This window comes from Lacerta agilis, chromosome 6, assembly GCF_009819535.1.
Source record: "Lacerta agilis isolate rLacAgi1 chromosome 6, rLacAgi1.pri, whole genome shotgun sequence".
Classification (NCBI taxonomy): domain Eukaryota; kingdom Metazoa; phylum Chordata; class Lepidosauria; order Squamata; family Lacertidae; genus Lacerta; species Lacerta agilis.
This window is the reverse complement of record NC_046317.1, coordinates 39,714,066-39,727,102: the sequence shown is the minus strand read 5'-3', so window position 1 is coordinate 39,727,102 and position 13,037 is coordinate 39,714,066. Positions and strand designations below refer to the sequence as shown.

At 41.3% G+C, this 13,037-nt stretch overlaps 1 protein-coding gene across 3 annotated transcripts in view; it reads right to left on the bottom strand.

Moving 5' to 3' along the window:
• The window catches only part of SLC1A7 (solute carrier family 1 member 7), a 37,666-nt gene that overhangs the window by 13,653 nt on the left and 10,976 nt on the right, over positions 1 to 13,037 (bottom strand). For all 3 annotated transcript variants that reach the window (XM_033152107.1, XM_033152109.1, XM_033152110.1), the window contains 3 exons: positions 11,915 to 12,130; positions 4,470 to 4,512; positions 4,068 to 4,287 (listed from right to left, as the gene is read on the bottom strand). In XM_033152107.1, coding sequence (XP_033007998.1) covers positions 4,068 to 4,287; positions 4,470 to 4,512; positions 11,915 to 12,130 — 479 coding nt within the window. The remainder of the gene's footprint in view (positions 1 to 4,067; positions 4,288 to 4,469; positions 4,513 to 11,914; positions 12,131 to 13,037) is intronic.

Genomic DNA, 13,037 nt, shown 5'->3' with positions numbered 1-13,037 from the left:
TGACACTCCTGTTTATTCATTTCAATAAGCAGTCCATCTGCTACAAAGGGTTATGGCTGGTAGCAATATGTTTTTAAAAAGGCATCACAAACTATAAAAACAATAATGTGTCTGCTTTAACTATCCAAAGCACTTAATGGCGGTATTCATTGCCCATGGTGCACCAGTGCTAGGGTTTCCATTTGTGCAACAGACCTTTCTCCTCCCTCCATGCACAATTCATACCCTCCCCAAACCTGTTCCAGGGGGTTGGGGTAACCCCTAGAACAAATTTAGGGGGTTCACAGGGAAGAAGATGGGGAGAACATCCCGTTGTGCAAGCAGAAATCCTTGTGGGGATGGATGAGAGGTTTAGTGCTAGACTGGATTCCACCCAAAGTGTCTACATTACTTCTATAAGATGCCCAGGTTCAAGCTGAAGTGACTTTCTGACAGAAGGCAAATATCATGACTAAACACCTGAAGGAGCCAGGACTGAAAATGTAGCACTCCAGAGGGCATTATGACGTTGTGTTGTACTCAGCTAACTGCTCATGCCATTCAGCATGGTACACAGGAGGTGCTATCAAAAAGAGCATAGCTCTCTTGTAGCTTAATGTCACTGCAATCCTGAGAGGAAATGATCATTGTCTGAGGGTGGCATCTAGTGTTAAGCATACTCAGAGCAGACCCATTGAAATCAATACACTTAAGTAATTTATGTTCCTTGATTTCAGTAGGTCTACTCCGAGCAAGACTTAGTTGGATATTACCCCGAACGCTTTTGGACAGCCCCATTAAACAGAACGTGGTCTACCAGCTTGGTACTGTCACCTGCCTGGTGCTTAACCCACCACACACACACACCCCAATCTTTGGTAGAAGTCAACAGAAACTGGAGGTTTAGGGCAGGAGCTCAATGGACACCCAGCAACATAAACCTGTTCAGCAATTCATGCAACCACACCTGTGGATTTGACTACTTGGAGTGGGAGGAACAGAGTCACACTCATGGGCCACACTCCCAACCTGCACACATTCATCGGAAGGTCAGAGCAGAGCATAACAGGGTACAAATATGTACGTGCAGGCTGCGTCCATGCAATCACAGATAATCACTGGAGAAAATTCAGGGTCCCTATGTTTATGGTGAGATCCTACAGGCACACATTAGTATGTGTGTAGGCTCCGAGTCTATCCTGATAAACATGTGGCAGTAGAGGGTAAAATAAAGAGATAATAGATCCATGATCCAGCAGCAGGAAACGCAGTTAGGTCCCTTGCCAAGAACCAAGTGGGACAGTCCGAGAGGAGAAGTCCATAGATCAGTCACTGAAAAAAAAAAATGCAGGCTCCACATTGAGGGAACCATTTCAACAACAAAAAAATACTCTTGAAAATGATTTAGTGAGAGTGATTTTGGTTTTTTCTAAGTCTCAGTGAACTCTCATATCTGTCTGTACAGCAAATATATCCCAGCCAAGAACTGAGCGCCAGAGCTCACGTCTGTGCTTGTACAGCAGGTTCCAGGTCTCAGCACTATTCTTGATTTAGTGGCGAACAAGCTGATCTGCTGTCAAGATGCAGCCATTTCACAACAACACTTGCTAATCTTCGGCTCGCCATAAATTTCAAATCTGCAATATGTTTTTGTTTTTTTATATTGCTCCTGCCTCTTAACATAAATTTGAAGGGCACTTCAGCATTTTAATCCAGTCTGGGCTTATTATGAAATGGCAGCTTCAGGAGAACATGGATATTCCATGTTGACAAGTGGAAACGGTCCCCGTCCATAATCTAAAGCTGGAAGGAGAAGACAGAGAAGGCAAGGCTATAGCCCACATGAAAATGAATAGCAGGCCTGGGCATATTTCTCCATGTGACTGACAGAAATGTCCACGTCTGTAGTTCAGATTCATATCACTTCCATTCAATTTGGCCAGTGGAGATTGGTCCCTCCTCAACATCTACGTTTCATATCTCTTTTTCTTCCACCCAAGACATAAAGCGATAAACGAAAGGTTTGGGTGGATGTGAGTTCAGGGTTGGAGAAGTGATGCAGGTTCAGGGCTGCCACTGAGATTGCAGCCTAAATTCACTCTACCCTTTCTTACAACTGCTCTATTTGCAATGTTTTTAGCATTTTATATTTCCCTGGCATTCACTTTTCTGAAAGAATCAGTAAGCAGGGAACAGGTGTGCGCAGCCAAACTTAGCAGGGTTCAATCCTGCCCCGCAATCAGCTGTTAGGCTGGCTTGGGATCCAATGGGTTGTGGGCTAGCTTAGCCCCACACCCTCCCTGAGAATGTCCTGTTTGGGGGCTTTTGACTTAACTCATCTGGTGGGGATATTGGCAGGGGGCCTCTTGCCCACCTATTCAGTGAGCAGAAGAGGGTGGTTGAACAGGAGGCCAGCTGGGCTGGCAGGACTAAGTGGAGGGAGGCCTCTGCTCAGTCCAGCTGCCCCACAAAAGCCAATGTAATGTAGGGGTTGGGGGTGGATTTCAGCCTTACTCACCATTTTTCTAACCAAAAAAGGACCAAACGTTGTAACCTTTCCTCACAGCAGAGTATTCTCCACCCCCTTGATCATTTTGATTTCCCCTTTCTGAACCTTCTCCAACTTCACAATATCCTCTTTGGAAAGGGCTAAACAGCTTTTCATTTTAGATTAATCTACTAGCATGCTTGCTCTAGAAACGGAGTTTTACTTTGGGATGCTACAAACTTCTCCTCTTTGTGAAGTTGCAGTCCAGCACATGAATCAATCTTCAGCGTGGCGATCATGTGATAACTCATGCCAGCAAGATTTATGCTTAAAATAAAATTGACATCACTTTGACTGGAGCCAATGTGTTGGGGGTAAATCAAGGAGAAGAGAGTGCTCAGCTACTGAAATATTCCACTGCTCCCTGCAGGGCATTCTGTGAACTACTCCACCGAACCTCCTAATATAGGAGTGCAATGAAAATTCCCCAACAGGAAAACATGAAGGACATTTCAGAATCTTTAGGCGCCAGGAAAAAACCGTTCTTCTTAAACCAGGCCTTAGGCTGCTTGACATCCAATGCCCTTTTAAAAAAATGTGTGTGTTGTGGTGGTTATTGGGTTGTTTTTATTTTGATTATATATTTTGCAATTTTATGTTGTGATTTTATGGTTTAACCACCCTGAGGGTATAGGGCGGTTAACAAATGTAATAAACAACAACAACAACAACAACCTTGTGACCAACATTCTAACATTTGACAAAATCCAGGAAAAGTTAGATGTAGCTAAACCTTGTGGTGTAGCTTGGGCCACTCATGATCTCTCAGTCAAACCTACCTCACAGGGATGTTGTGGGGGGGGGGAGAACAATGTATGCTCTCTTTAACTCTTTGGAGGAAATGTGGAATATAAATGCAGTTATTAACTAACAGTAGCAAATAGTAAATCTTATTGAAAACTGGGCTTGAATTGAGTAGGGCTAGATTGTAAGGAGGGGGGGGGTGCTTTAATACAACCCACAAGACATTCCTCCCACTTTTAGCCAAATCATGCCCCCCTGTAGCGTTTAAAATCAGTAAGCATGTGGGCCATCTCACAACATACAGGAGATTGGTCTACACTGTAATATGTGTTCCAAAATTTGAAATCCATAGAGTAGAACTTAGTGATGACTAACAAATCAATTTAACTTTAATGGGGATACCGGTAAGTCATGACTTGGGCCTGCTAATTTTTTCAGTGCAGTCCCCTTGCAAACATGAGACATCCTCCTTCAGGGTTTCCATGAAGAAATGTGGCCCTCAGGCCCCTACCCCTGTCACACAAGCTCACTGGAAAAGCTCTATGAATTACAAAGGGAAGTAAAAATACTAGATGAGGGAACAACAGAGCAACGTAGGACAGGTGAAAACTGCAGCATGCTTTTTCGCAGGTGACTGGAAGTTTGGCTCCAATGCTCAACTGCTCAAAGCTATTTCAAGTGGAGATTGTGGGTGCTATTGAGGTGGGGGAAAGAACAGAAATGGCACCAGGGGTTCTAAACAGAAAGGCTCATTCCGCTACATCAAAGAACAGCTTCACAGATTACAACCACATACCCATGGTAGCAGAGAATATTACAATCCCCAACACGTTCATGCCTTCGCTGGTGCCTGGTTCTGACTTGTAGATAACTTCGGGTGGTGGTGTGATGTCCAAGGCAAAATTCTGTATGTTGGATCCATTTTCATCCTGAACCCCGTAGATAATGATTCGGCGTGTGGTGCTTTCAGGTGCTGCTTTGTTGGCTTTCACAATCGGGGTGCTTTTGGTTCGGTACTGAAAGAGTTAGAAGGGCATCTCCATTACACGTAGAAGTATATTTTCTTGCTCTGAAGTTCCCTTCATGAACGAAACTTTATCAACAGATAACGGAATACCTCTGAAGATTCATTAACTCCTTGCTTATTTGAAGGGGAAATTCCACTAGTGTTCAAACTAATAGTGGTCCAGACACTCACCTGTTTAAAAGTGGCCTCAACAAGGTTGGCAGGGAACATGTTCCTGAAAAGAGATAAGAAAGATGTTTGCCAAGGTAGTAGGTAAAAATTGAACTCATTGGGCCACTAATCTTTATAAGTTACCTTATCTTTTAGGTGGCCACTTCTGTCTGTGTGGCATTTTATTTGGGAATCAATCACATTCCAGTATTTCCCATTGTAATGTCTGCAATCTGCAATATGTGGCCAAACAGGAGCTAAATGGCATTCTGTTAATTGAAGCCTTACTACTGCTTCTTCAAAAGCTTTATTCCTCTACTGTAGACACACAGAAGCACTGGAATCAAAGTGCTGGGAAAAGTCTGAAAATCATCTAGTCCTATTTCAGTAGGATCCTGCATGCCCAAACTTAGTGAGGTACTACTGTCTGTCCATCTCCATTTGTTAAAATACTTATATATCACCCTTCTGGTACAAAAGTATCACTAAGAGCAGCATACATCACTTAGACATCCCTGTTTTATTAAACAACAGCATAAAACAATCAACCAAAGAGATATGGTCAGCTGTTAAAACCATAGAAACATCACCTTTCACATACAGCAAAAACCTGCTGGAATAAAACGGTTTTCAACAACAGTTGCAAAAAAATAGCAAAGGAAGGAGCCAGCCACATTTCACAGGGCAAAGTCTCCACAATCAGGGAGCAGACACCGAGAAGTTCCTCTCTCTTATCGCAGTCAAACATGCTTCCACCCTAGAAGATACACAGAGAAGGTCCTCCCCTTTTGATCTTAGGAAGCAGTCAGAATGATTTAACTCTATAGCACTTCTACAACGATGCGACCGAACATACAATGGAGACTCAGTCAAGTCCTGGCATCTTAGGCAAACATGTCGGACAGTTTTTACTAACATGCATGTCTGTTCAGAAATTAGTCCCACTGAATTTTCATAAGACCATAAGAAAAACCTGCTGGATCAGGCCAATGGCTCATCTAGTCCAGCATCCTGTTCTCACATTCTCACAGTGGCCAGCCAGGTGCCTGAGGGAAGCCCAAAAGCAGAACCTGAGAGCAACAGCATTCTACCCGCTTGTGATTCCCAGCAACTGGCATTCAGAGGCAGAGCTATCGTGGCCAGTCGCCATTGGCAACCTTAAACTCCAATGGGACTTTCTCCCCATGGAGTAAATGTGTATAGGATTGTAGCCTGAGTTTTGTTCAAACATGCACGTTCATCGCATGACAACTGCTAGTTAATGTGCTGTGTCACATGTGTGAATAATGAACCATCCAAGAGCAAACAGCACAGGCACAATGGTCTTATCATCTGAAACAGTGCAGTCATGTCACACATTCCACTAAGAGTCATCCAACACTTGAGTAATCCAGAGATGGAAAAAGCAGAAAAATATATATTGTGGTATGAGTGCTAGAAAGTGTGATGTGAAAGATGTTTAGATTCTCCCCAACATCAAGAGAATAACATCTGTGCAATTAATTGCTTCTTGAGTAATAAAATAATTATTTGAGGGGGGGAAATGCATGAACATCTAGCTACACCTTTACAAAACGGAGAATTTCCCTTTAACTTGCCTCTCAAATGATGCTGACTTCACCAGGACAATTAGTCCCCTAGAAGCCTGGATTCCATCCACACACATTAACTAATTCATGCTTGTCATGCGATTTTTGGATGCGAGGTGCTACAGACGTACAAAGGATTATCGCACTGATTAAATTAGTTTGCGGTGGATAATTCATCTGGAGCAGCAGATTCCCATTGAGGATTTTCCTTCGACCTGAACTGAAGAAGAACGACACACGTGGGCTATGGCGGCTCTCAGAGCAGAGAATAAATTGAATGTGGCTTCGCTGCCTAAACCATAATTGGCAGCATTGAAATGCAACTGGGACTCCACAGGAGAAGAAATATCAGATGGTTAGTAGCTAGATTTAATGTTAGCCAAATTCATGGAGGATTACAGCATTTTATTTCTTGATCATTCTTTATCCTGCAGGAATTACAACTGCTCCTCTTAATACAGGGATCTGGAATACTTCCACTATATTTTAAATAGACTGTTGCTGTTTATTTCTATGATGAAGAAACATTCTTTGAGACTAGCTTTTTTGAAGTGACCAATAAAGGATCACTTCCAGGTAAAAAGATGGCCTTCATATGATTACAAAATCTATATGAGAAAGAAAGAAAGAAAGAAAGAAAGAAAGAAAGAAAGAAAGAAAGAAAGAAAAAGAAAGAAAGAAAGAAAGAAAGAGAATTTGCACTTCTCCGCCAGGTACACCACCATAATGTCACACCAGCAGCAGAATATCAATTCAATAAATAAAAATAAAATAAAGTAATTCATGTTGTACTGACTGACAATGTGATGCCTCAAGGGAAGAAATGGGGCCTCAAGAGAAAGTCATATGTTTAGATATTGTCTGGCTTGCAGTGAAGCCCAAGATCAATAAAAAATTAAGTAATACAAAATATTTTTATCACACAGAAGTACAGGTGAGGGGGAAGGAAACTGGCGCATAAAACAGAACAGAGTTTTTGTTGGCTGAAATTCCAGACAAATGCCTAGTTTTAGCATGACATATTTAAATTTTTTAATATAAAAATGTTTTTTCCCCCATTTAGGAAAGTTAGGATGATCCACACATCTATTTCAACGCTCTCCTTAGCATTGTTTGAACAATACTGAAACCTGTATATCAGATACATGATCAACTTCTGTCCCTGAGCACTTTGTGGCTCTCACATATATTGGAATAGTTAGGAAACAAATTCCAGAATGATGATTCAGGATCCACAGTTGGCTATCAGGAAGCATAGGGGCAGTTTGTTAATCTGTATTGAGTTATGGTGACAATACTCTTGTGGAACAGGGTTCTATGTCCTTTTAAATGTGCTTGTGGGAGAGGATTGTTGGTTTGTTTTTGTTTTATTATGTATTTTGTATTCTCGTTTTGTATTGTTATGTTGTGAACTACCTTGTGATCTTTGGATGAAGGGCAGTATACAAATTTTAATAATTTTTGACATCAGTGTTATTGAATAGTTTTGATGAAACCAGTGTAAATATATTTTTCAAAATAATTGGTCTCATATATAATCTTGGCAGCATAAATAGCAATTGCAGTTTAATGGGAAACAGCCCCAAATCTTACACTGATTGCTTGGTACTGCTCACTCTGGAGAAAATCACACATAATTTGTGATTTCAACAAGAACTATAACCTCCAGACACTTTTTATATGATCTAGCATTCCTCTTATTCCTGACATATACAGCAGAGCCATCATTTTAAAGATAATGCTCCTCACAAGCCTGGCAAATCTGGAACTCTACCTGATCTGATAAAGTTGATAGTCTTTACTTGGGCTTTGTTATTTTAACTCATGTGCAACTATTCATTCTACATGCCTATTTTAGTTTTTGTTTTCCATCTTTTAATTTTTGTCTGTTGTTATGATTGTTCTCTTCATTTTATATATATTATAAAATGAAATAATACAAAAGAAGCTTTACAAATAAAAGTAAAAATTACTTCAACTTGCAAAAACAAAAACAAAAAACCCAGCCAGATTAAAAATGTTTACACCAGCTGACAAAAAGGATCTGGGGAGGATTCCATCCACTCTCTATGGACAAAGTATTCCACAAGACTGAAAAGTCTGGTTTAGAGCTAGCAGGCATGTCAGCTCAGAAAACAAATCATAGCTTTAAAAAAAGGGTCACTCGCACCTTACTTCCTTCAATATTTTAACAGACTCTAAAAGAAATCTAACTGAAGGTGTCAAGTTTTATCAGCACACACCTCTGTCTTCTGCTATAAACGGTTTAAGCACAATTTCAGGTTCTGGACAAACAGGGCATTCAGTGAGCTGCAGTCCACAATGACAATCAAAACTTTCTCTTGTCTTGTAAAAACAAAGACAAATTTCTGTTCAGTTTAGGATGTGTTCTTAGCCTTTCAGAGAGAACACAAAGGTAAATTTAAAGGGACAGCTAATTAAGGGGTCTCATTGCACATCAGCTACAATATAAGACAATTACAGATAAAACTTGAAAAATTAGAATATTGTGGAAAAGTCCATTTATGTAAGCAATTGTTTTCATTAGCTACTGGAGTGTAATATATGAGTTAGACGCATGACATGCAAAACGAGATATGTCAAGCTTTTGCTTGTTATAATTGTGATGATTATGGCATACAGCTGATGAAAACCCCAAAGTTGAAATTGTTAATTTGGGGTTCTCATCAGCTGTATGCCATAATCATCACAATTATAACAAATAAAGGCTTGACATATCTCACTTTGCATGTCATGAGTCTATCTTATATATTAGTTTCACCTTTTAAGTTGAATTACTGAAAGAAATGAACCTTTCCACGATATTCTAACTTTTCGAGTTTCACCTGTATATGTCTTTATATATTGGAGGGAAATGTGATATATTGGGGAAGAGACCATAACTCAGTAACAGAGCACATGCTTTGGATGTGGGTGGTCCCAGGTTTATTCCTCAGCACCTCCAGTTAAACAGATCGTAAGAACAGCCTTGCTGCATCACACCTAAGGCTTGTTGAGTCCACCAAACTATTCTCCCAGTGGACAACTTGATGTCTTTGGGAAACCCACAAAAAGACCTGCAACATATGATGAGATCACGGCCAGGGGAAGGAGATGATATTGGCTGGATGGACAAATAGTCTGAACTGGTAAAATGTAAATTAGGAAATCTGAAAATTGGTATTTAGGAGATCTGATTGTGGATTGCCTGTTGGATTATTCACACTTCCTTGAAGCAAATGGCAATTTGGATTTTCCCCAGATTGCCATTTGTTCCGATATATTGCTAAAGAGTCAGTTTTCTGTTGGAAAGGAGAGGGGCAAAGGTAGGACCTTTCTAGGCATGGAGAGAGGAGACCTATCTGGAGCAAGAGCAAGCATGACTTGTTGCAATTCCATTTTAGCTAGATGGGACTATCAAACAGGTATCCCCAATAATTAACATAGCTTTCTTATTTTCCAATTCCAGTGTCTCAATGCTGTTGTACCCAAGGTAAAGTGTGCCCCTTCAACGAGGATTCTGTATTTGGGTCAAATTCTGCTGAGCATTTAATTGCAAATGCCATCAATTTCAGCAGAAAATTATGGATAAACATTGATAGGAAATAAAGCAGTGCGACCAGCCCAAAAACTTTTGCAGAGATTGAAAGTGGGATTATGTGTAATATGTGCCCTAATAACATAGTGCACACGAATAATCATGAATGTGCAATAAAAAGGATGAGTGGAGGGGCCCAGAGGGTCATAATAAATGTGTCAGGGGGAGCTCCGCATGCAGTGTATATCAAGGAAACAAACTACTACGATCTTCCCTAACCAGAAGTATATTAAAACTTGATGCAAGTAAAATAGAGGCCACAGCTACAGATGTGCAACCCCACACAGTGAAATCTTTCTAGAGTACTAGAAAATTGATTAACGGATGGGAAACACTGACATAGAAAGAAACCAGATATTTTGTATCTTCAAATAGTTCTTCCTTCCAGATGTTATGTAAACAGTATGAAACCCAGCAGGGGCGTACCCAGGATCAAAACTGGGGGGGGGGGGCAAGCCATGGTCGTTCAGGTTCAAAAACAAAAACAGCTTCAAAAAACAAAAACAGCTTCAAAAAACAGAAAAACTTCCCCCCCCCCAAACAGAAAACCCCAAATGGCTGAAAAACTCAGTTTCCCAGGATCCTCAGTCCTCGCAAAGGAACTACTCACCATGCAAGGGAACTCAGTTTGCCAAGCTCCCTTGCAACGATGAATCCCGGCAACGATGAATTCGCCCCCTGACACTGCCCAAGTCTCAGCCTGCACCCCCATTTGACCAAGCAGGGTGCAGGCTAGGATCCGGTCTCTGATAGGCACGCCAGCTCTTTGTCGGCATGAGGGAGGGGGAAACAGCTGGCGCAAAACACACACACACAGAGTGGCCAACTGCCTCGGCAAGAGCGGAAGAGCTCAATTGTTACTGAGATTTTGGGAGGGGGACAAAGACCAGTCTTGAGCTTTTTTTTCCCTTTTAGGCTGCCGATAATCATTTAATTTTTTTGCCCCCCCTGCCCCCCCTGGGTACGCCCATGAAACCCAGTCATAAGAAAGGATCCTATGCGACTCTGTCAGTACGAACCAGGCTTTAGTTCAGCCTTCCTCAACCGGGGGTCCCTAGATGTTGTTGGACTATAGATCCCAATGTCCCTGACGATGTACCGTGACACTTGGGGATGATTTATTTACTTATTAAAAGCATTCATAATCCTCTCATCACCCAAAGGTGCCTGAATGGAGTATACATAACTACAATCAGGGGGGGGAGGGTCAAGATGGGAGGGGTGCTTTAGTTTGTGCTTCCTCAGGCCTTAGCAGAGACCTTGCTGTCCCAGGCAGCCAGCTATTGCTGTCGCTTCATATTTGGAGAGGCTTAGCCTCCTCAGCAGGAGTCCAGCTCTCAGCCAGGTCAATGATTTCTTCTCTGTCAGCAGAGAGACAGGCCACTTTCTCCTGCCCTACCAGACAAGGTCAACTTGGATGCCCGGGTTACAGGTTTTCATTTATTTAAAAGCATTCCCAAACTGCTTAGTATTTTTCAAAAATCTCTAAGTGGTGTACAACATGAAAGCAATCAACAATACTGTTAAAAGAAAAAAACATAGCATGAAAGTAGTATAAAAGCATATAAAAGCAACAGGAGTTGAGGGAATTCAAACAAACAAAAGCAGGGCCACCAGCACAATGGACCACCTCCACTTTCTCCTCATAAGTTGCAGGAAGATAATAGCCTGCTATCTTTCTTCAGCTGTTAAGACAAATTGTGGCCACAAAGAAAGAAGGGACTTCCCATTCAGTACAATGGTACCTTGGGTTACACACGCTTCAGGTTACATATGCTTCAGGTTACATACTCCGCTAACCCAGAAACAACGCTTCAGGTTAAGAACTTTGCTTCAGGTTAAGAACAGAAATCATGCTCTGGCGGCAGCGGGAGGTCCCATTAGCTGAAGTGTTGCTTCAGGTTAAGAACAGTTTCAGGTTAAGAACGGACCTCCGGAACGAATTAAGTACATAAAGTACATAACCAGAGGTACCACTGTACTTCCCATTCTCCAAGTTAAGCCCAGTTTACACAGACTAAAATCCTATATGCAAAGCAGTCTCCCAGTTACAGCTGTCAATGCCAGTCGTTTAGGTTCTTGGTGGCAATTCACAGGGTGTAAAAATATGTTCTGTCCTGAGCATTTTAGAATTATATTTCCTGTATTTTCAGAATCTGGTGATTATTTTGAACTACCCTATGGAGTATTCACTCAAAATGCTATCACTCTTCCCCACAAAGTTACAGGATGCGTAAGATTTTCCCTTTCATAAAAGCAGTAAGAATGAATGTAGTTACCGAATTAAGTCCAGCAAGGCATCTGCAGAGCTCATGATTGGCTTCCCACTTTCCTCCGTGTTCTCCTTCTGGGCTGCCCCACCAGGATGGATAATGGAGACCATAATGATTCCCACAATAACAGCCACAAAAGTGGTCCAAAGGTAGTATGTGACGGTTATGATGCCTAATCGACTAGATGTCTTCGCATCGAGGGCTGCTAGCCCAGACATTAAGCTGTTGAAAGAAAAGACAAGATACGTGTTACCCTTTCCACATGTCTTTTGAATGAGATCTATTGCTCTACACTGTGAGAAGAAACAGACACGGTAAAGATATATCTCAGATGCTAAGATATATCATGGATTGACAGTCCTGAAAGCAGATCAGGATTTGTACACAATAAGTCATAAATGCAACTCATCCTTATATTAAAAAATGACAATAGGCTGCGTCTTTTAAAAATATATATATTCTAATTCATAAATATTAGAAATACAATTATTAATTTATGTTGCTCCCCAGTTTTCTGCATTTTTCTTCTATTACAGATTGAGTAGTGGGGCTTGGGATGCTATTTCTTTTCAAATGTGGGCTGATATGAGTACAGCCCCTTCCCAACTCAAACATACATTGGCACATCTAAAAGAAGCACCACCTTGTGCAATATGACCTAAATCACAGGTAAGTTTGAAATATTGTAATTTTTGCATCTCTGTAATTCCTATATATTCTGTAAGCTATAAGACCTCAGATCAGACCAACATGATAATGTGATTGTGTACACAAACTCAGCCCGGAATTAGTATTTTTCTGGGAATGCAGTGAGGCAACACTGTACGGGTTTACATGGAAGCAGGATAGGAAATTGGAATGTGCACTTCCAGCATTTCCAGCTCTTGGTTTTTAATCCATGTTCGCACAAAGTTTCCCGAAATGCATTCATTTCCTGTGCTTTGTCATAAAAGACTACTGAATGATGCACCCTTTCTTAAAACATTTGGAGTCCTAATTTCTCTCTAGACAAGGTTTAAACACCTTTGCACAGGGTAAAGACACCCCTGCCTGCCAATACTCCCTGGTGTCTACACAAACAGAAACAAATCTGACACTAATGAAGCCATGCTGATGTGAACATCTGGGG